Source organism: Coregonus lavaretus, assembly GCF_964263955.1.
Source record: "Coregonus lavaretus genome assembly, chromosome: 22".
NCBI classification, from domain to species: Eukaryota; Metazoa; Chordata; class Actinopteri; order Salmoniformes; family Salmonidae; genus Coregonus; species Coregonus lavaretus.
Window position 1 is genome coordinate 33557206 of NC_140009.1, and position 24402 is coordinate 33581607.

The 24402-nt window shown below is 42.8% G+C and overlaps 2 protein-coding genes across 3 annotated transcripts; both read left to right on the forward strand.

Moving 5' to 3' along the window:
* The first annotated feature begins 11212 nt into the window (after nucleotides 1-11212).
* On the forward strand, nucleotides 11213-14447 carry LOC311150190 (uncharacterized protein). Of its 2 annotated transcripts, none has more exons than XM_084187531.1 (4): nucleotides 11213-11269; nucleotides 13046-13416; nucleotides 13535-13615; nucleotides 13733-14447. In XM_084187531.1, exons 2-4 carry the CDS (start codon nucleotides 13077-13079, stop codon nucleotides 14017-14019), a joined length of 708 nt encoding a protein of 235 aa, XP_084043657.1. In that variant the 5' UTR covers nucleotides 11213-11269; nucleotides 13046-13076; the 3' UTR covers nucleotides 14020-14447. The 2 variants fall into 2 exon arrangements, with proteins under 2 accessions (XP_084043657.1, XP_084043658.1); XM_084187532.1 differs by having other exon boundaries at nucleotides 13736-14275.
* Nucleotides 14448-17370: 2923 nt separating this feature from the next.
* csad (cysteine sulfinic acid decarboxylase) lies at nucleotides 17371-23454 on the forward strand (the record flags this gene model as incomplete). The annotated part of the gene is made up of 9 exons (XM_084187159.1): nucleotides 17371-17408; nucleotides 17946-18000; nucleotides 18641-18757; nucleotides 18956-19020; nucleotides 19108-19189; nucleotides 19266-19465; nucleotides 19651-19702; nucleotides 23068-23157; nucleotides 23284-23454. The coding sequence occupies 9 exons, from the start codon at nucleotides 17371-17373 to the stop codon at nucleotides 23452-23454; spliced, it is 870 nt and encodes a 289-aa protein (XP_084043285.1).
* Nucleotides 23455-24402: the final 948 nt, after the last annotated feature.

Consider the following 24402-nt stretch of genomic DNA (forward strand, 5'->3'; position numbering starts at 1 on the left):
GTGGCACATCACTACAGTCTAATCCAAACCACATGATTCCCCTGTGTGTGTAGGGGAGGGCTCTGTGTCCCTAAAGTTAAACCTGACACATAACTATGTCTATGGCAGACAGTTTGTTAGAGAATACAAAGTTGTGTAACAGCCAAAACCCAGTGTGGATCATTTTTAGGATTAAACACACTCTCTGTTTTTACTTTGGGTGGTCTGTATGTCTTTGGAGCAAGGTTATTATAGTTTTGTGATTTTCTATTTGTTTTAATTTCTATTCGTTATTTTATTTTTATTTGAAATTCAGTTTAGTTTCAGTAATTTTTTAGACTTGATTTACTCGTTTTTATTCAGTTTCAGTTTGCTGAAAACCATTTCTATTTAGTTTTATATAATTTAGTTTTAGTTTTAGTGTTAGGGACAGAAAGTAGCCTTATGCATGGGAGGCTAGGAGCCATGTATGTGTTGTAGGCCTATAGTAGGGGTACTCAAGTACTATTTGAGATGGTCTGTCACACAAATGTCCTAGGTGGCAAAGGTCCGGATGGATGTTGGCATTTATCGGCGTAGTAACAAACCCTCACCTCGCGACCCATGCGACCGCATACTGTTCACACACTTTTAAATATCATTTTAAAATCTCATTTTCTGCAATTCTAGTATTTGTAGATCGGTGATTCTACACCTCACTTTGCTCAAACTGATTCGCTCCAACAGACTCAACCCCTGATCATCTGGGGTTATAAAAATGGGGCAATTAGGACAGTTAAAGGGGAGAGACTATTAATCCAACCAGAAAAAAAACAACATTCAAAATTAGAATATCTCTTGAAAAAAAGAGCACGCCAATACCCCGCTGGGACGCTCTTTGCAGACAACAATATATTCTGCAAAACCTGCAATTTAGCATTAGATTATAAACGGAAAGACTGGATAGACAGACATCTGAAAAAATACAAGAAAAACATTATGCTGTCTCAGAAGAATGCTTCTACCTTAGAAAGATGTGGAGGATATAGCGAAACAGTATCATCCTTACGTAACAAGACAACACCAATCAACAAAAATATTTCACAACGCATTCGTTGTCTGTTCTTAACATATGGGTATGATAAGCATTTTTATATAAGAAAATGTAGAAGGAGAAATGTATACTATTTTCAGAATATAAATGGCTAGCCTATTTTCATTCGCAATAGAAATAACAACCCAACAACTTCTCCAACCATGTTAGACCGCAGTATTTGGAGAGATACGCTTCTCTGCCTCCACAAAGCGCGCGTAAAAGCGCAGGTACTCAGAAAGATATTCTGCCAGTGTTGAATAGTTCACTGCCTGTAAATACACTGTATCAGCCAGAACAACTTTAACGTTTTCACCCAGCTCTCCTACAAAATATGAAGAACATATTGGTGTTTTGTATCAGTGGATTCGTCCGTTATTATGGAGATGCTTTCTGTTTTTTCGACCATACTGCGCCTCCGTTCTTCACGTGTGTTAATGAATGCACGCATTTTGATTGTCAACTTTTTCGAGGGATGTTAGTTGCAGCATTTACGTTTTTACATGTATAGGGAATGAAAATGGCTACTTTGTTCGGAAAGAGGCTACAGTTTCTTAGATAAAATGCCTATTATTCCCATAGAATGTTGATAACAGACAATGAATAAGTGAAGATGTTTATGTTTATAATGTCCTTAAGATAAACATTTCATTTGAAGTCAATCCACATGGTTAGGAATTTATTTTGAACTAATTGGATAATTATGTTAGGTGATCATGGTATGCACACATTACATTTGGCCTCGGGGTCAGATGATCAACATGCGGGGTAGAAATAAAATCTACCAAAACGCCTGGCCCTACCCATTCATTACATTAGGAAAAAAAACTTGAAAACCCCATTGGATTTTTGACCAAAGTTACAAATAATAATAAATAAATGAAATAACATGGTTTTTATTTTATTTTAGTTAGTTAGTTTTGCAGTCAAAGGTAGTGCCTTCAGAAAGTATTCATACCCGTTGACTTATTCCACATTTGGTTGTGTTACAGCCTAAATTCAAAGTTGATGAAATAGATTTTTTTTCTGACCCATCTACACACAATACCCCATAATGACAAAGTGAAAGCATGTTTGAAGAAATTTTTGCAAATGTATTGAAAATGAAATACAGAAATATGTAATTTACATAAAGTATTTACACCCCTGAGTCAAGCACCTTTGGCACAATTACAGCTTTGAGTCTTGGGTATGTCTGTATCAGCTGTGCACATCTGGATTTGGGGATTTTCTCCCATTCTTCCTTGAAGATTTTCTGCTAAGTTAGATGGGGAGCAGTGGTGAAAAGCAATCTTCAAGTCCTTCCACAGATTTTCTATGAAATTTAAGTCTGGGCTTTGGCTGGGCCACTCAAGTACTTTGACATTCTTGTTCTGAAGCCATTCCAGTGTTGCTTTGGCTGTATGCTTGGGGTCATTATCCTGTTGGAACGTAAATCTTCACCCCAGTCTAAGGTCGTTTGCACTCTGAAGCAGGCTCTCATCAAGGATTTGCCAATATTTGGCACCACTCATTGTTCCCTCTATCCTTACCAGTCTCCCAGTCCCTGCTGCTGAAAAGCTACTGCCACCACCATGATTCAGAGTAGGGATGGTGTTAGACGGGTGATGAGCTGTGCCTTGTTTTCTCCAGACATAAAAATAAAATAAAAATCACCTTTATTTAACCAGGTAAGCCAGTTGAGAACAAGTTCTCATTTACAACTGCGACCTGGCCAAGATAAAGCAAAGCAGTGCGATAAAAACAACAACACAGAGTTACATATGGGGTAAACAAAACATAAAGTCAAAAATACAAACAGAAAATATATATACAGTGTGTGCGAATGTAGTAAGTTATGGAGGTAAGGCAATAAATAGGCCATTGTGCAAAATAGTTACAATTTCATATTAACACTGGAATGATAGATGTGCAAAAGATGATGTGCAAATAGAGATACTGGGGTGCAAATTAGCAAAATAAATAACAATATGGGGATGAGGTAGTTGGGTGGGCTAATTTCAGAATGGCTGTGTACAGGTGCAGTGATCGGTAAGCTGCTCTGACAACTGACGCTTACATTTAGTGAGGGAGATAAGAGTCTCCAGCTTCAGAGATTTTTGCAGTTCGTTCCAGTCATTGGCAGCAGAGAACTGGAAGGAATGGCGGCCAAAGGAGGTGTTGGCTTTGGGGATGACCAGTGAGATATACCTGCTGGAGCGCAGACTACGGGTGGGTGTTGCTATGGTGACCAGTGAGCTAAGGTAAGACAGGGATTTGCCTAGCAGTGATTTATAGATGACCTGGAGCCAGTGGGTTTGGCGACGAATATGTAGTGAGGGCCAGCCAACAAGAGCGTACAGGTCACAATGGTAGGTAGTATATGGGGCTTTGGTGACAAAACGGATGGCACTGTGATAGACTACATCCAATTTGCTGAGTAGAGTGTTGGAGGCTATTTTGTAAATGACAACGCCGAAGTCAAGGATCGGTAGGATAGTCAGTTTTACGAGGGCATGTTTGGCAGCATGAGTGAAGGAGGCTTTGTTGCGAAATAGGAAGCCGATTCCAGATCTAACTTTTGATTGGAGATGCTTAATGTGAGTCTGGAAGGAGAGTTTACAGTCTAACCAGACACGTAGGTATTTGTAGTTGTCCACATACTCTAGGTCAGACCCGCCGAGAGTAGTGATTCTAGTCGGGTGGGCGGGTGCAAGCAGCGTTCGGTTGAAGAGTAACTCCCGAGTGGCGCAGTGGTCTAAGGCACTGCATCGCAGTGCTAGCTGTGCCACTAGAGATCCTGGTTCGAATCCAGGCTCTGTCGTAGCCGGCCGCGACCGGGAGACCCATGGGGCGGCGCACAATTGGCCCAGCGTCATCCAGGGTAGGGGAGGGAATGGCCAGCAGGGGATGTAGCTCAGTTGGTAGAGCATGGCGTTTGCAACACCAGGGTTGTGGGTTCGATAAAATAATGTATGTGCTAACTGTAAGTCGCTCTGGATAAGAGCGTCTGCTAAATGACTAAAATGTAAAAAATGTAAGAGCATGCATTTAGTTTTACTAGTGTTGGAGGCTACGGAAGGAGTGTTGTATGGCGTTGAAGCTCGTTTGGAGGTTTGTTAACACAGTGTCCAATGAAGGGCCAGATGTATACAAAATGGTGTCGTCCGCATAGAGGTTGATCCGAGCTTCACCAGCAGCAAGAGCGACATCATTGATATACACAGAGAATAGAGTCGGCCCGAGAATTGAACCCTGTGGCACCCCCATAGAGACGGCCAGAGGTCCAGACAACAGGCCCTCCGATTTGACACATTGAACTCTATCTGAGAAGTAGTTGGTGAACCAGGCGAGGCAGTCATTAGAGAAACCAAGGCTATTTAGTCTGCCAATAGCTCTTTGCATTCAGGCCAAAGAGTTCCACTTTTGTCTCATCAGGCCACATAATATTTTGCTTTATGCTCTGTCATTTACATGCCTTTTTGCAAACTCCAGGTGTGCTGTCATGTGCCTTTTTCTCAGGAGTGGCTTTCGTCTGGCCACTCTCCCATAAAGCCCAGATTAGTGAAGTGCTGTAGAGACTGTTGTCCTTCTGGCAGGTTCTCCCATCTCAGCCAAGGAACTCTGTAGTTCTGTCAGAGTGGTCAGTGGGTTCTTGATCAACTCCCTAACTAAGGTCTGGTCAGACGGACAGCTCTAGGCAGAGTCTGGGTAGTTCCATATTTTTTTCATTTCCCAATGATGTGCTCTTGGAAACTTTAATCTCTCTAGAAATTGTTTTCTACCCTTCCCAGATATATACCCAGATATATGCCTATCGCGGAGCTTTATGGACAGTTCCTTGGACTTCATGGTATAGTTTCTGTTCTAACATGCACTGTCAGCTGTGGGACCTTATATGTGTTTATTTCTAAATAATTTTCAAACAATTGAATTGGCCACAGGTGAACACTAATCAAGTTGTAGCGACGTCTCAAGGATGATCAAAGGAAATTGGATGCATCTGAGCCAAAAGTATGTGGACACGCCTTCAAATGAGTGGATTCGGCTATTTCAGCCACACCGGTTGCTGACAGGTGTATACAATTGAGCATACAGCCATGCAATCTCCATAGACAAACATTGGCAGTAGAATGGCCCGTACTGAAGAGCTCAGTGACTTTCAACATGGCACCGTCATAGGATGCCACCTTTCCAACAAGTCATTTCATCACATTTCTGCCCTGCTAGAGCTGCCCCGGTCAACTGTAAGTGCTGTTATTGTGAAGTGGAAACCTCTAGGAGCAACAACGGCTCAGCCGCGAAGTGGTAGACCACACAAGCTCAGAGCACCGGTCTGCAGAGTGCTGAAGCACGTAGTGCGTAAAATATAGTCTGTCCTCAGTTGCAACACTCTCAACCGAGTTCCAAACTGCCTCTGGAAGCAACGTCAGCACAATAACTGTTAGTCGGCAGCTTCATGAAATGGTTCCATGGCTGAGCAGCCAAGAAGAAGAACAAGCCTAAAATCACCACGCGCAATGCCAAGCGTCAGCTGGAGTGGTGTAAAGCTCGCCGCTATTGGACTCTGGGGCAGTGGAAACGCGTTCTCTGGAATGATGAATTACGCTTCACCATCTGGCAGTCTGACGGACAAATCTGGGTTTGGTGGATGCCAGGAGAACGCTACCTGTCCGAATGCATAGTGCCTACTGTAAAGTTTGGTGAAGGAGGAATAATGTAATGGTCTGGGGCTGTTTTTCATGGTTTTGACTAGGCCCCTTAGTTCCAGTGAAGGGAAATCTTAACACTACAGCATACAATGACATTCTAGACCATTCTGTGCTTCCAACTTTGTGGCAACAGTTTGGGGAAGGCCCGTTCCTGTTTCAGCATGACAATGCCCCCGTGCACAAAACGAAGTCCATACAGAAATGGTTTGTTGAGATCGGTGTGGAAGAACTTGACTGGCCTGCACAAAGCCCTGACCTCAACCCCATCGAACACCTTTGGGATGAATTCCAAATCAAATAAAATAAAATTTTATTGGTCACATACACGTGTTTAGCAGATGTTATTGCGGGTGTAGCGAAATGCTTGTGCTTCTAGCTCCGACAGTGCAGTAATATCTAACAATTTCACAACATATACCCAATACACACAAATCTAAGTAAGGAATGAATTAAGAATATATACATCTATGGACGAGCGACATCAGAGCTGCATGGACTAAGATACAGTAGAATAGTATAGAATACAGGATATACATATGAGATGAGTAATGCAAGGTACTGTAAACATTATTAAAGTGGCTAGTGTTCCATTTCTTAAAGTGGCCAGTGATTTCTAGTCTATGTCTATAGGCAGCAGCCTCTAATGTGCTAGTGATGGCTGTTTAACAGTCTGATGGCCTTGAGATAGAAGCTGTTTTTCAGTCTCTCGGTACCAGCTTTGATGCACCTGTACTGACCTCGCCTTCTGGATGATAGCGGGGTGAATAGGCAGTGGCTCGGGTGGTTGATGTCCTTGATGATCTTTTTGGCCTTCCTGTGACATCGGGTTCTGTAGGTTTCCTGGAGGGAGGGTAGTTTGCCCCCGGTGATGCGTTGTGCAGACCGCACCACCCTCTGGGGAGCCTTGCAGTTGCGGGTGGTGCAGCTGCCGTACCAGGCGGTGATACAGCCCGACAGTATGCTCTCAATTGTGCATCTGTAAAAGTTTGTGATGGTTTTTAGGTGCCAAGCCAAATTTCTTTAGCCTCCTGAGGTTGAAGAGGCTCTGTTGCGCTTTCTTCACCACATTGTCTGTGTGGGTGGTCCATTTCATTTTGTCAGTGATGTGTACGCCAAGGAACTTGAAGCTTTCCACCTTCTCCACTGCGGTCCCGTCGATGTGGATAGGGGGGTGCACCCTCTGCTGTTTCCTGAAGTCCACGATCATCTCCTTTGTTTTGTTGATGTTGAGTGAGAGGTTATTTTCCTGGCACCACACTCCCAGAGCCCTCACCTCCTCCCTGTAGGCGGTCTCGTCATTGTTGGTAATCAAGCCTACTACTGTTGTGTCATCTGCAAACTTGATGATTGAGTTGGAGGCGTGCTTGGCCACAGTGGGCTGAGCACGCACCCTTGTGGGGTCCCAGTGTTGAGGATCAGCGAAGTGAAGGTGTTGTTTCCTACCTTCACCACCTGGGGGCGGCCCGTCAGGAAGTCCAGGACCCAGTTGCACAGGGCGGGGTTCAGACCCAGGGCCTCGAGCTTAATGATGAGCTTGGAGGGTACTATGGTGTTGAATGCTGAGCTATAGTCAATGAACAGCATTCTTACATAGGTATTCATCTTGTCCAGATGGGATAGGGAAGTGTGCAGAGTGATGGCGAATGCATCGTCTGTGGATCTATTGAGGCGGTAAGCAAATTGAAGTAGGTCTAGAGTGATAGGTAAGGTAGAGGTGATATGATCCTTGACTAGTCTCTCAAAGCACTTCATGATGACAGAGGCGATAGTCATTTAGTTCAGTTACCTTTGCTTTCTTGGGTACAGGAACAATGGTGGCCATCATGAAGCATGTGGGGACAGCAGACTGGGATAGGGAGAGATTGAATATGTCCGTAAACACACCAGAATTGGAACGCCAACTGCGAGCCAAGCCTAATCGCCCAATATCAGTGCCCGACCTCACTAATGCTCTTGTAGCTGAATGGAAGCAAGTCCCCGCAGCAATGTTCCAACATCTAGTGGAAAGCCTTCCCAGAAGAGTGGAGGCTTTTATAGCAGTAAAGGGGGTATCAACTCTATATTAATGCCCATGATTTTGGAGTGAAATGTTCGATGAGCAGGTGTCCACATACTTTTGGTCATGTAGTGTATGCTTCGCTGGAACTGCCAGCCAATTCTCATCAACAACAACTCAGACTGTTTACCAACTGGGTGACAGCCTAGGCCATGAATGATCATCATCCTCCACAGCCAATCAGTAAACAACAACAGAACTCATCACTGAATTTGATCCCTTATATGTTCAAGTTGCTCTTCAAAATGTTACTTCTCTCGACTCTTTTGCAATTGGATGCAATTTCATAAACTTACAAAAAGTACACAGGAGTAACCTAATCGTTTAGAATGAGTTAGCTAGCTGGCTTCATGAATGTCAACCATGCAGCACTCATTTGACACGTGCGGCTGTCAACAGTCCAGTGTGTGTGCGGCAGTCACCCTCCATCCTGCAGGTGGCACTAAGTAGCTAGCCATGCACTTCAGCACTGACGAAGAAGATAGTAGGCTGTGTAGTTTAAGATTAGGAAAGTCAGAAAGTGAGGATTTATGTTTAGAAATAATGATGCTGTTGTTGGGCTTACAAAGAAATGGTATTGAAATTCAGTTCTGTTGGATTCCGGTTCATACAGGAGTTAATGGAAATAATATGGTAGATATAATAGCAACAAAAAAAAGCTGTAAAAAATAATATTGTGGATGTAGAGCCCGAATATATTGATAAAAGTCACCTTGTCCTAGAGAGATTTACACGGTTATCAAAACGTCACACCAGGGTAAGCCTACATGAAACACAGGCCTTATTTCAAGTGTTTCTAAAATCCCCTATTGGAAAAATGAATGGTGGAAAAACGATTAGAACCATTTCCTTGTTTGACCGCTAGGTTTTATTGGTATTATGACTCATACTGTGGCACTCTATACAGGTGCAGTTTGGTAGAGTGGAAATTAAAATATTGATTCTGAAAAATGGGTTAGATTGTTGGCAGAGACAATGGGATGAAAGTAGTAAGGGCAGACATTTTTATAGTACAATGAAATCTTTATGGGATATAGTGTCATGAAATGGGAACAGAAGGGAGGAAGTTATGTTGTGTAGGATGAGATTAGGGCATATGGGAATGGGATTGAATTCCTCTTTGAAATTGATAGGAACCATGGTTCTGGAATGTGTAATGGCTGTATGGTAGAGGAAACGGTGAACATGTATTATTATTTTGTGAAATGTATTATGCAGAAAGGGAGAGGTTGTTTGACAGGGTCAGAGAGGTCGAAATGGGGATTGGGTGGTATTTTGGGTGGGGGTAATGGGAGTAGTGAGGTTTGTAGGGAATTGTTTTATTTTGTTTGAAATCACAGGAGGCTGCTGAGGGGTGGACGGCTCATAATAATAGCTGGAATGGAGCAAATGGAATGGCATCAAACACATGGAAACCATATGTTTGATGTATTTGTCACCAACCTTATGTGTTCGAAATGTAGGGTTAATTAAGAGAATATAGTGGTATAGACAGTTGGTGACCGGCCTCACACTCCAGTACAGTAGGTGTAAAGACTCAAAGAAGAAGAAGAAGAAGATAGTATATTTGGAAGGGGGGAAGGAATGTCTCTCGTGATCATATCTATTCAACAAGCATATTTGGAAGGGGGGAAGGAATGTCTCTCGTGATCATATCTATTCAACAAGCTATTGTGGATGTTGAAAGATGGTCAATTGACTGGGGTTTTAAATTGTCAGTGGCGAAGTCTTGTTGTATGTTCTTCTTGAAGAAGAAAGTTGCTGATAGTGATAATATACAGTTGTTTCTGTATGGACAGCCTATGAGGAGGGTTTCTAAGTATAAATATTTGGGTCTATGGTTAATTGAGCGATATACATGGAAAGATCATGTCATAAATGTTGAAACAAAGTGTAAGAAGGTGGTGAATCTTATGCGCTCGGTCTCTGGTTATGAATGTGGTGCTGACAGACAGTCATTGATGGATATTTATAGAGCTCTGATCAGGACAACAATTGATTACAGGTGTATAGTTTATGGAACAGCGGCGAAACCTTGGCTTCAGAGGCTGGACATAATCCAGTATATAGCTTTAAGGATATGTATTGGTGCATTTAAATCAACATCTGTATGTGCCTTTCTAGTGGAGGCAGGTGAGATGCCTTTGGATATACGGCGTAAAAAATTGTCATTCACTTATTGGGTTAGGTTGAAAGGCTGTGAGGTTGAGCATCCCACTGCTACTGTTCTAGATGACTGTTGGGAATATACTAGTAGACAAGGCAGTGGTTTTGGTTGGACAGTTGGAAAGTTTGCTGATGAGTGGTTTGAGGGAGTTGGAGGTTGGCCGTTCTGTGTTGATAGGGGATGTTCCTCCATGGTTACTCCCAGATCCTGTTTTTGATCTAACCTTGGTAGAGAAAATGAAAGATTGGTCAAAGGTCAGTGATATAGGGAAACTGGTTGACAATTACATTGGTAGAAGTGTTTATGCTTTTTTACCGCTTTTCACAGATGGATCCAGGGACCCAGATATTGGCCGCACAGGAGCAGGAGTTTACATTCCTGAATTTGATGTGCAGATATGTAGAAGACTAACAGATGAACTGTCAGCATACTCAGTTGAACTGTTGGCGATAATAGTTGCCCTCCAGTGGGTGGAGGGCGTACAACCAGTTAGAATTATAGTATGCTCAGATTCTCTGTCTGTATTGAATAGTTTATCATCTTGTAAATATAATAGGAGTGACCTACTATTGGAGGTATTAATGTTATTATGGAGAATTGAGAGAATGGGTGTAGTAGTGAGATTCTGCTGGGTCCCAGCACATTCGGGTGTGGAAGGGAATGAAACTGTAGACCAGTTAGCCAAAAGAGCTTTGAAACAAGATATAATTGATATTAATGTTCCACTGGGTAGAAGTGAGGCCAAATGTAAGATCAAAGCCATTTTGTGTGGCAGAAGAGATGGGACTCTGAGCCCAAGGGCCAGCATTTATATGCCCTCCAATGAAAGGTCGGTGGACCAAGATTCAAAGGTCAGATTAGGAAGGAAGAGGTGGTGTTTGCTCGATTGCGCATAGGACATTGTACATTGAACTCGTCATTACATCTGGTAGGCAAGCATGTGAATGGTTTGTGTCTGGAGTGTATGGTCGATGAAACGGTGGAGCATGTGTTGTTATATTGTGGTAAGTATGTTGAAGAGAGGGAAAGTTTGAAGTTTAGGGTCATTGAGGTTGGATGGGTTTGGAAGGTATTTGAGGGATGGGAAGGATCTATTACAAGTTAGTAGGGCTCTTTTTTTATTTTCTCAGAAGTACTGAGTTAGGTAGGAGGATTTAGAAATGTTGTAAACTGTGATTGACCACACACTCCAGCACAGTAGGTGGCGGCATGCATCTTTAACGTTTGTTTGCGGACCGCCATTTATCATAGAAGAAGATACTAGTGGCGCTACAAGGGTCTTCCGGTGTATTCAAACGTGTCTGGTAAGAAGTTACATCGTATTTTATCATGATTAGGTACAACATTTAGTTAATGATGTTTTGGTTCTGTGCGTTAAAAATGCGTTTAGCTCTTAAGTTAAAGATAGTGGGGCGACTTCCTGCTTACAGACATCAACAACAACAACAACACTCTGCCAAGACTGCATTATTTAGTGATGGGCACTTCGAGTCTTTTCGATGAGTAGCCGACTAATGCTGCGTTCAAATGCTAGTCAGAACAAGAAAACTTGGAAATGTCAGACTTGCTAACTGGTTGTAGTTATACAAGTGCCGCGTTCAAGCAGTTAGCAAGTTGGACAATTCCGAGTTTCCTAGTTCCGACTAGCACGTGACGCGGCATCAGCACCCAAAGAATAGCCCGCAATTACACAGAACAATGTCGTGTGTAATTGCAGGCTATTCTTTGGGTGCAGAAATCAGTTGGGTGCTGAAATCAGAAATCAGTAAATGCTTGAAAATCGACCTAGAACCATGAAAAAATTATAATCTCAATTTAAAGCCAAAAAAGTAGGCTACCATTATCAGATCGTCACATCAAATACATTTTTACCTGGCCAAAGTATTATCAGTATGCAAATCAGGCAGCCAAATGAGGGTTGGGGGTTCATGCTTCAAGGGAGGGCACAGTTGACAACTTTAGACAACTTCAAATCGAATTTTAACTGTCACATGCTTCATAAACAATAGGTGTAGACAGTGAAACACTAACTTACAGTCATTCCCAACAACGCAAAGAGAAAAAAAAGATAAATAGTAGACAACTAATAACACTAGGAATAAATGTACTAAATTAAAATATAAACGTAACAATTTTACTGAGTTACAGTTCATATAAGGAAATCAGTAAATTGAAATTAATTCATTAGGCTCTAATCTATGGATTTCACATGACTGGGCAGGGGTGCAGCTATGGGTGGGCCTGGGAGGGCATAGGCCCACCCACTTGGGAGCCAGGGCTACCCAGTGGGGAGCCAGGCCCAGCCAATCAGAATGAGTGTTTCCCCACACAAGGGCTTTATTACAGACAGAAATACTCATCAGTTTCATCAGCTGTCTGGGTGGCTGGTGTAAGACGATCCTGCAGGTGACGAAGCCGGATGTGGAGGTCCTGGGCTGGCGTGGTTACATGTGGTGTGCGGTTGTAAGGCCGGTTGGACGTACTGCAAATTCTCTAAAACAACATGGGACATTCAATTCTCTGGCAGCAGCTCTGGTGGACATTCCTGCAGTCAGCATGACAATTGCGCACTCCCTCAAAACTTGAGACATCTGTGGCATTGTGTTGTGTGACAAAACTGCACATTTTAAAAAGTGGCTTTTTATTGTCTCCAGCACAAGGTGCACCTGTGTAATGATCATGCTGTTTAATCAGCTTCTTGATATGCCACACCTGTCAGGTGGATGAATTATTTTGGTAATGGAGAAATGTTCACTAACAGGGATGTAAACACATTTGTGCACAAAATATGAGAGCAATTTTCTTTTTGTGCATATGGAACATTTCTGGCCTCTTTTATTTCAGCTCATGAAACATGGGACCAACACTTTACATGTTGCGTTTATATTTTTGTTAAGTATAGAAAAATAATAACACAAGGAATAAATACACAATCTCTGTAAGCATTTAACTTTGTCTCGAAGTTTCCAATGAATTAAATCAAATTATAGGCCCACATTTGATGAGAATGAATGCCAGTTTGCATGACAGCTTTCATTTGCAGATTTAATGATAGCTACTGTAATGCATCATTTTCTCAGGTCCAGCGATATAAGGGATAGCTAGCCAACCATGGCTGAAGAAGAACCCCTAGGTGACACCGAGCAGGTACTGCGTCGTCTGAAGCCGAAGTTGATCGATACTCTGAGTGCAGACCCTGACTTTGTGCTGCAGCATGCAGACTCCCTCAGCCTACTGTCCCGGCATGAGTACAAGCAGGTCAAAGCCCTCACTAACCCATCAAAACAGGCCCAGGACCTTCTGGACCATGTGATCCACAAAGGACCCACTGCTGCAGAGAAGCTTCTGCAGCTCCTGAGGGGCAAAGAAATGCAGGAGACATTTCCCAACCTTCTGTTCCTCAAGGAATTGCCAGTGAATGATCAAAGAGCTGCAGGTGAAACGGGTACAGGTACAGTACACCTCTCTTTAGACTCATCTGGGGGATGGTGTCGCCCCTCTATATTACCATATTGACTGTACTGAAAGATTATGCCGTGTTTAAATAATATATATTTTTGTTTTTCTAGGGGGAAATGAAGTTATCAGAAAGAGAAGACAAACAGTTGAGTCTGAAGAGAACCTTCCGGCTAAACAGACATGCAAGGATGGTGAGTTGACCCTTTTGAAACAAGGGAATATAGGGTATAATTTAACTCAAAACATTATGTTGACTGTCTGGTGACAAGTCTGTCTGGTGTTTTGTTTTGGACCCTTCTGTTGCTAAGCAGGCACTAAGATGGTGGTGGAGAAGGATCTGATGCGTGTGGCTCGAAGAATCGGTCACTCCTGGAGGGAGATTGGTACAGGGGCCCTAGACATTCCCTCTGTGAAGCTGGAGCAGATCCAGGAGAACTATCCACACAGCCATGTGTACCGTGTGTTCGCCATGCTGCGCTACTGGAGCACACTGAAGCGGCATGAGGCCACGGCAGCCAATCTCCACTCCCTGCTCTGCCAGGACGACTGGGCCCTGCCACCAGACAGCATAGACTTTCTCCTGGACACCATCTGAGACCCTTAGCAGTCAGGCCTTACTACTAACCCTAATTTCAACTGCAGGGATTTACCCCAGTGCTTGGCCTCAGACTTTTGTGTTTCCATGGCTGAGGCTTAGTGGAAAAGGGACCAAACTGGTGGGATGTGAACCCAGGTCTTCTGCGTGGTAACTCAACGTCTTTACCCTTAGACCAAGAGGAAATCCTCATGGTCAGACTGGGTGACAATTGGTCTTACTTTTTTATTTATTTTATTGTTTTTCATTCTTTTTTTTGTCTCTTTTTATTTCTTTTTTACAAGATCAGCTTTAAAAACCATATCTCTTATCTTTTAGACATTTGTTTTGCATCATCTCTTGTTTTGTTGCTTCTTTATTTGTTAAAAAATATATATCTTTATTCATATTTAATAGGATATATAAACACTACCGGTCAAAAGTTTTAGAACATCTACTCAGTCAAAGGTTTTTCTTTATTTTTACTATTTTCTACATTGTACAATAATAGTGAAGACATCAAAACTATAAAATAACACATATGGAATCATGTAGTAACCGAAAAAGTGTGAAACAAATCAAAATATATTTTATATTTGAGATTCTTCAAATAGCCACCCTTTGCCTTGATGACAGCTTTGCACACTCTTGGCATTATCTCAACCAGCTTCACCTGGAATGCTTTTCCAACAGTCTTGAAGGAGTTCCCACAAATACGCTGAGCACTTGTTGGCTGCTTTTCATTCACTCTGCGGTCCGACTCATCCCAAACCATCTCAATTTGGTTGAGGTCGTGGAATTGTGGAGGCCAGGTCATCTGATGCAGCACTCCATCACTCTCCTTCTTGGTAAAATAGCCCTTACACAGCCTGGAGGTGTGTTGGGTCATTGTCCTGTTGAAAAACAATTGATAGTCCCACTAAGCCCAAACCAGATGGGATGGCGTATCGCTGTAGAATGCTGTGGTAGCCATGCTGGTTAAGTGTGCCTTTAAATTCTAAATAAATCACAGACAGTGTCACCAGCAAAGCACCCCCACACCATAACACCTGCTCCATGCTTTATGGTACACATGCGGAGATCATCCGTTCACCTACAACGCGTCCCACAAATACACGGCGGTTGGAACCAAATATCTCCAATTTGGACTCCAGACCAAAGGACAAATTTCCACCAGCCTAATGTCCATTGCTCATGTTTCTTGGCCCAAGCAAGTCACTTCTTCTTATTGGTGTCCTTTAGTAGTGCTTTCTTTGCAGCAATTCAACCATGAAGATGTGTCTGTTACTTGAACTCTGTGAAGCATTTATTTGGGCTGCAATTTCTGAGGCTGGTAACTCTAATGAACTTATCCTAAGCAGAGGTAACTCTGGGTCTTCCATTCCTGTGGCGGTCCTCATGAGAGCCAGTTTCATCATAGCGCTTGATGGTTTTTGCGACTGCACTTGAAGAAACGTTCAAAGTTATTGACATTTTACGTATTGACTGACCATGTCTTAAAGTAATGATGGACTGTAATTTCTCTTTGCTTATTTGAGCTGTTCTTGCCATAATATGGACTTGGTCTTTTACCAAATAGGGCTATCTTCTGTATACCCCCCTAGCTTGTCACAACACAACTGATTGGCTCAAATGCATTAAGAATGAAAGAAATTCCACAAAGAAGGCACACCTGTTAATTGAAATGCATTCCAGGTGACTAACTCATGAAGCTGGTTGCGAGAATGCCAAGAGTGTGCAAAGCTGTCATCAAGGCAAAGGGTGGCTATTTGAAGAATCTCAAATATAAAATATATTTGGATTTGTTTAACACTTTTCTGGTTACTACATGATTCCATATGTGTTATTTCATAGTTTTGATGTCTTCACCATTATTCTACAGTATTGAAATTAGTAAAAATAAAGAAAAAACCCTTGAATGAGGAGATGTTCTAAAACTTTTGACCGGTAGTGTATGTATGTACATATATATATATATATATATATATATATATATATATATATATAACATTTTTGTAGTTATATAGCTGTATACTTTAGTGTTTCCTTGGATGAGCCCCCCCAAGAAAAAAAATTAACGGGCTGGCACCAGACACTCTACCTGCCTGGCCTCACTCTTCCTGAATCTTAATTTTCATTTTATGGTGGGGGAAAAAATCCATGTTCAAAATAGATTACATGATATATTCCACTATGTGTACTGATCATATTTATGTTGTTCATAATGACCTTTGTCCTTTGTGGTTTCATCTAGTTATTGTTTCACTCTGGTAGTGTAATTTTACTCACCCTTGAACCATAAACATGGTCAAGCTCAACACTGCATTTTCATGCATGATAAGAATATAGACTTTGTACTGTAGACTTCATACTCTTAAGGGCCTAATGCTAGCTATGTGATGTTCATTGTGAACAAGAGTTTAGTTTCTGAGATTTGCACAGATTGCCATTCACGACATAGGCCTATTGTGTTGTATATCCTGTTACCAGGTATGTTTTAAATGTTTTGTACAACTTCATCTTATGGTTTTTTCTGTAACCATTTTAACAGCCACAGTCTAAGATTTTTGTTTTCATAGGAGATTTGTTTAAATGAATCATGTAGGCTATACCTTAGACTCATGTAATGTTGCTCTCTGGAAATCGTATTCTTCGAGTACTTTACTACAGAGTACAGATATATAAATCAAGTGCTATTTTGCATATTACATTGTCATGCATTTGCTCCATTGTTGACCAATACTTTATGGTATGTACATCTCATTTACAGACTGAGGCTTTAAGCAATGCGTCAACTAGCGAGATTCTGGAACCTGGGATGGCGTTCCTCTCGCAATAGGTGGAGGAATCTGAGTGTTGTTTCAGAGCGAGGTGATATGGAATGTGTGTGTTGTCTGATGGGGCACATCCTTATTGTGCAGGGTTTTCAACCTGTCACTCAATATCTACAATACATTGTTTCCTTCTGAACATTTTGATGTAAAATAAAAACATCTGAATAGTAGTGCAAAAAAACGTTTTGATTTCCATTATTGAGGGTTTTCGTGTGTGCATGTCTTTTTGCGTATCACTATCATCTGATTGCCACGTCACTATTCAACTCTCATTATCGTCCTTCATTAGACTATGGGACAACTACAGAACCTTCCCCCAATGATCTGCTGCACCTGAATGAACCTCTTCTGGACCACAGAGAGGGCCAGCTCTTCTTAACCCAGGCTTTTAAAGTCATCATGGAGGAAATGCTGTGGAAGGGCACAGACGTCAATGAGAAGGTCTCACATCCCATCTTCACCTTATATAGTTGTCTGTCTAACCATTGTCTTACCCCAGATAGCACAACGACCATCTGCACTGGTAGTTTGCTTTAGAATGACTCCCATCTGTCAAAAGACGATTCTGTCTGACATGTAACTTGTTTGTTCCCTGCACTGTGTCCATTTGAATTCAATCACTTTTTTTTACAGCATCCCTTTTGATGTAAACAAAACATTCTATACATGTTTGCCCACGGAAGAAGTGGTCAGAAAGTGACTTTTTGGACCTGAATGCCAAAATATTCAGGAGATAAAGGTGCTCAAAGTTGAGCGATTTTTGCGTACCCCACCATACCATGAGACATCCATTTCAGGGGTTTCTTGTGTTTGTTATACCCCGGGCTACAGGTGTGTGAAAAACGCTGCTGGGTTTTTCCACGCTCAACAGTTTCCTGTGTGAATCAAGAATGGTCCACCTCCCAAAGGACATACAGCCAACTTGACACAACTGTGGGAAGCATTGGAGTCAACCTGAGCCAGCATCCCTGTGGAACGCATGCCCCAATGAATTTAGGCTGTTCTGAGGGCAAAAGGGGGTGCAACTTCATATTAGGAAGGTGTTCTTAATGTTTTGTACACTCCGTGTACATAATTTACAGATTTTAACAAGTGTTCTCTGTTGTCCTACAGGGGTTGCATGATTCCAGAGGACCTTGATGAGAAAATTGAGCTGGCAAAATCACAAGCAAGTTTACTGTTAACCATGAAATGTTAATACATTCAGAAAATTTATGTGCTGTGATATACAGTAAAGGGAAACAAAACCCTAAATAAGAACACAAGTGTGTGTTTTGTAACAAAGGAATAGTGAAGGGAAAGGGGGATACCTAGTCAGTTGTACAACTGAATGCATTCAACAAAATGATGTGTCTTCCACATTTAACTCAACCCCTCTGAGTCAGTTTGCCTGCCTGCAAAGTTGTATAGTTGTGGTTTGCTGATAGACTAGGAATTGCCAGTAGACTACTATGAACTCAACAGATCCTAGTAGATCATTTACACCAGGGCTGCCCAACCCTGTTCCTGGAGCGCTACCCTCCTGTACTGTCCTATAGGACGGTAGCTCTCCAGGAACAGGGTTGGGCAGCCCTGGCTCTTTCTCCATGTGTCTTTCTGCATTTCCTTGCATCCTCTCTCCTCGCCTCCTTCTCAACCAAATTGGAGGAGAAGGTCCAAGGTCCCTCCCCTCGGACCTCTTCTCCAATGCCTTTTGAGAAGGAGGCGGACAGAGGATGAAAGCTTAATCGAGAAAGAGCCCCAGATGTACACACTACAAAACAGAAATAGAGACGTAAGGACATCTCATTACCCCTCTCTTCCACCAGGGGGCATTCCCATTCCTGGTCCATGCCACCTCACGAACAACTGTACAAGGAGCCTTTGACCCACTAGAGCCCATAGCTGACATCTGTGACAGACAGGGGTTGTGGATGCATGTAGATGTGAGTTCTTAACGTGATGGTTCACTCTACAATCAAACTTTGGCAGATGTTTTCACACAACAGTGATCTAATGTTGAGATGAAGTACACGTCCGATGCCATCGGTTATGTAGATCCAGTGCCACAGTCTAATTTAATTTTGGATGGTGACCATTTTGGGTTGAAGAATAGACTGGTGTTCTCTTGTTGTTTGACACAGGCAGCTTGGGGAGGGAGTGTCCTTTTCTCAAAGGAACATAGACTTCTCATGAGAGGAATTGAAAAGTGTGAGTCTGGTCAGGTGCATACTTTCGCCTACGGTAGTTGGGATTCAAACTAATGTCCAGAATGTAATAATGTGTTTGTGATCAGAGCCGATTCAATGACTTGGAATCCACACAAAATGCTGCTGACGGGCTTGCAGTGTTCAGCCATTCTGCTCAAGGATACCAGGATATTTCCATGTTATTTGTCTCCTCTTCATTCTTATTCTTTAGCGAAACCTCTTCATGTCTTCTCCTTTTCCACAGAACCTGTTGAAGCATTGCCACAGCGCAAATACAACCTACCTGTTCCAGCAGGATAAGTTCTATGACATGAGTCTGGACACAGGGGACAAGTCAATACAGTGTGGCCGTAAAGTTGACTGTCTGAACCTGTGGTTGATGTGGAAAGCGGTGGGCTCACATGGCTTGGCAGAGCGAGTAGACAGGGCTTTCGCCCATACAAGGTACAACCACATAGCCTATACGCTATATCTTCATGGGTATTGAGTACAACCCCATGGCTGCAATTCTAAATAAGACAACTCAAACTCCTCATCATAGATCTCTCAATTAAAGATTTTAATAGAATCTATGTCAATTAATGTTTTACATTTAATATAATGACTCATTTGTGTTCTCTGTCCCATAGTTATCTGGTAGAGGAGATGCAGAAATTAGAAGGGTTTCAACTTATAGGAAAGGTAAGTTTTTATCAAAATAGTATACTCTATACTCTTGATGTGATCCTAGCACGACTTTGCAGTATTTTGTTTTTTTATGTATTATTTTTTACATTATTAGCTCAGAAAGTGTTTTGCATCATTACATACAGCCGGGGAAAACTATTGGATATCAGAGCGGCGGTAACTCACCAGCATTACGACTAGGAATACGACTTTCCCGAAGCAGATCCTTTGTTTGCTCTCCCCAGGGCAACTGAACTGATTCCAGCGGCTGACCCAAAACATCGCCGGCGGAGGAGAGGCACTAGGAGCAGCCTGCTGGTCCGACTTAGGAGGCACGCACACCACCCACCACTTCCAAGTATTCTACTCGCTAATGTTCAATCTTTAGTTAACAAAGTCGACGAACTACGGGCAAGGATTTCATTCCAGAGAGACATCAAGGCCTGTAACATACTCTGTTTCACGGAAACATGGCTCTCTTGGGATATTCTGTCGGAATCGGTCCAGCCAGATGGGTTCTCAGTTCATCGCGCAGACAGGAATAAATATCTCTCCGGGAAGCAGAAGGGCGGAGGTGTGTGTTTCATGATTAACGACTCGTGGTGTAATTGTAGTAACAAAGAGGAACTCGAGTCCTTCTGTTCACCCGACCTAGAATACCTCACAATCAAATGCAGACCGTATTATCTCCCAAGATAATTTTCTTAGGTTATAGTCACGGCCATGTATATCCCTCCTCAAGCCGAAACCACGACGGCCCTCAAAGAACTTCACTGGACCTTATGCAAACTGGAAACCACATATCCTGAGGCTGCATTTATTGTAGCCGGGGATTTTAACAAAGCAAATTTGAGGACTAGGCTGCCGAAGTTCTATCAACATATCGACTGTTGTACTCGCACTGCTAAAATTCTCTACCATTGCTATTCAAACTTCCGGGATGGTTATAAGGCCCTCCCCCGCCCTCCTTTCGGCAAATCTGACCACGACTCCATTTTGCTTCTCACTTCCTATAGGCAGAAACAAACAGGAAGTACCCGTGCCAAGGACTATTCAACGCTGGTCTGACCAATCGAAATCCACGCTTCAAGATTGTTTTGATCTCGCGGACTGGGATATGTTCTGGGTAGCTTCCGAAAATAATTTAGACATATACACTGAAACAGTGACTGAGTTTATCAGGAAGTGTATAGGTGATGTTGTGCCCACTGTGACTATTAAAACCTAGCCTAACCAGAAACACGTGGATAGATGGCAGCATTCACGCAAATCTGAAAGCGCGAATCACCTCTTTCGACCATGGCAAGGTGACTGGGAATATGGCAGAATACAAACAGTGTAGCTACTCACTCCACAAGGCAATTAAACTGGCAAAACATCAGTATAGAGACAAAGTGGAGTCGCAACTCAACGGCTTAGACACAAGACGTATGTGGCAGGGTCTACAGACAATCATGGACTTCAAAAAGAAAACCAGCCACATCGCCGACACCGACGTCTCGCTTCCAAACAAGCTAAACACCTTCTTCGCCCGCTTTGAGGATAACACAGTGCCACTGACGAGGCCCACTACCAAGGACTGTGGCCTCTCCTTCTCCATGGCCGACGTGATTAAGACATTTAAGCATGTTAACTCCCGCAAGGCTGCCGGCCCAGACGGCATCCCTAGCCGCGTCCTCGGAGCATGTGCAGACCAGCTGGCTGATATGTTCATGGACATATTCAATCTCTCCCTTTCCCAGTCTGCTGTTCCCACATGCTTCAAGAGGGCTACCATTGTTCCTGTACCCAAGAAAACAAAGGTAACTGGACTAAATGACTATCGCCCTGTAGTACTCACCTCTGTCATCATGAAGTGCTTTGAGAGACTAGTCAAGGATCATATCACCTCTACCTTACCCGTCACCCTAGACCCACTTCAAATTGCTTACCGCCCCAATAGATCCACAGACGATGCAATTGCCATCACACTGCCCTATCCCATCTGGACAAGAGGAATACCTATGTAAGAATGCTGTTCATTGACTATAGCTCAGCATTCAACACCATAGTACCCTCCAAGTTCATCATTAAGCTCGAGGCCCTGGGTCTGAACCCCACCCTGTGCAAATGGGTCCTGGACTTCCTGACGGGCCGCCCCCAGGTGGTGAAGGTAGGAAACAACATCTCCACTTCGCTGATCCTCAACACTGGGACCCCACAAGGGTGCGTGCTCAGCCCCCTCCTGTACTCCCTGTTCACCCATGACTGCGTGGCCAAGCACGCCTCCAACCCTATCATCAAGTTTGCAGATGACACAACAGTAGTAGGCTTGATTACCAACAATGACGAGACCGCCTACATGGAGGAGGTGAGGGCTCTGGGAGTGTGGTGCCAGGAAAATAACCTCTCACTCAACATCAACAGAACAAAGGAGATGATCGTGGACTTCAGGAAACAGCAGAGGGTGCACCCCCCTATCCACATCGACGGGACCGCAGTGGAGAAGGTAGAAAGCTTCAAGTTCCTTGGAGTACACATCACCGACAAAATGAAATGGTCCACCCACGCAGACAGTGTGGTGAAGAAGGCGCAACAGAGCCTCTTCAACCTCAGGAGGCTGAAGAAATTTGGCTTATCACCTAAAACCCTCACAAACTTTTACAGATGCACAATTGAGAGCATCCTGTCGGGCTGTATCACCGCCTGGTACGGCAACTGCACCGCCCACAACCGCAGGGCTCTCCAGAGGTGTGCGGTCTGCCGAACGCATTACCGGGGGCAAACTACCCACATACAGCACCCGATGTCACAGGAAGGCCAAAAAGATCATCAAGGACATCAACCACCCGAGCCACTGCCTGTTCACCCTGCTATCATCCAGAAGGCGAAGTCAGTACAGGTGCATCAAAGCTGGGACCGAGAGAATGAAAAACAGCTTCTATCTCAAGGCCATCAGACTGTTAAACAGCCATCACTAGCACATTAGAGGCTGCTGCTGCCTATTGAAATCACTGGCCACTTTAAGAAATTGAATACTAGTCACTTTAATAAAGTTTACATATCTTGCACTACTCATCTCATATGTATATACTGTATTATATTCTATAATATTCTTCTGTATCTCTTAGTCCATGCCGCTCTGTCATTGCTTGTCCATATATGTATATATTCTTGAATCCCATTCCTTACTTTTTTGTGTGTATTGGGTATATGTTGTGAAATTGTTAGATATTACTGCACTGTCGGAGCTAGAAGCACAAGCATTTCGCTACACCCGCTATAACATCTGCTAAACACGTGTATGTGACAAATACAATTTCATTTGATTTATAAAAATAAATAAAATCTTGTCACATTTTCATCTCACCAAGGTCTTCTGCTCTGGTCCCACTGAACAGCCTGAGTTTGTGAACGTGTGTTTCTGGTTCATACCACCCAGCTTGAGAGGAAAGGAGAACAGTCCAGATGATCAAAACAGATTGTCAGAGGTTGGTGTATGAAGTAGCTTACTGTGATGACAATAATATTTTTACCTCAATTTGTCAACTTGAGACAATACAGTGTAGTTTCTGTCTGTCTGGTTGACATAATTATTCGATCTTCTCACTCACTAGGTGAGTCCTGTGATCAAGGAGCGTATGATGCAGGGGACCATGATGGTGAGCTACCAGCCTCAGGGTGGACGAGTCAACTTCTTCCGCATGATAGTCGTCTCCCCGCAGCTCTCCCAACAAGATATGATCTGCTTTCTAGATGAGATTGAGAGGCTAGGCAATGATCTCTGATAGTCATCATTACCTAAATATTGTTTTGCTACTGCCTTTACATTTTTGTCACTGTCTAATATGAAGTTAGCTAGGTGGTGATATGTAATTCACTTTGCTAGCAATACAGCAGGGGTCTCCAACCTTTTCTAGCATGAGAGCTACTTTTTAAAAATGAAACGTCACAATCTACTTTTTATAGCTTTCAAATAGGCACATTCTTCTCTTCTCTCCCCTGCAACTCTTCCTGTGTCCTTAGTGTACAAGAGAAAGTTTTCTGTCAATATACCAGGTAAAATAATGGTTAATAAACAACTAAGGGGGTCCTATGAAATCAGATGTTTTCCCCAAATCATGTATTATATTTTCCCAAATTATGTTCAGTTTTATTTTTGACTCTTAAAATTAGTTGTTCATAGAGAAACATGTTCTGAGTCCATGTCAATGCTTAAATCACATCAGAAGAGGTCTGGAGTGAGGAATGTGCCATCTAATGTGCCGGTCTAGCAATGGTTATGTACTGCTGCTGCTAATTTCATGGCAAAGTTAGCAATTAACAAATAATAGATACAAATGATATACTTACTCATGATATACAGTACTTCTGCCAGGTAAGCCTACTTTGCAGTTAACATTTAATTGAGAAGGCTTTGGGGAAAGTATTTATATCAACCCACAAGATGGTTACACACGTAGTGATAAACAAATGCGGCCTCAACAGGCAGAAGGGGGCAATACTGCTGGAAATTAATTGCCAGATATTGTGTTAGGTTTGGCTTTTTAATGTCAATGTTGCGTTGATTAGATAGCAGCTGGGAGCATGTGGTTTCTGATATTTGTGAGAATGGTTTATGACAGTTTGCGGTGGAACACTTGAAAATTGCATGTACTTTCAGAACTGTTTGGCAAGCTACTGGAAGGTGGGCTGCGAGCTACTGGTAACTCACGATCGAACTGTTGGTGACCCCT

What these genes read in the sequence shown, in the direction of transcription:
- LOC311150190 (XM_084187531.1), top strand. Translation starts at nt 13,077, where the DNA reads ATGGCTGAAGAAGAACCCCTAGGTGACACCGAGCAGGTACTGCGTCGT. An exon ending in TGCAGGTGAAACGGGTACAG is followed by an intron (nt 13,417 to 13,534) that starts GTACAGTACACC and finishes TTGTTTTTCTAG; the next exon opens with GGGGAAATGAAGTTATCAGA. An exon ending in TAAACAGACATGCAAGGATG is followed by an intron (nt 13,616 to 13,732) that starts GTGAGTTGACCC and finishes TCTGTTGCTAAG; the next exon opens with CAGGCACTAAGATGGTGGTG.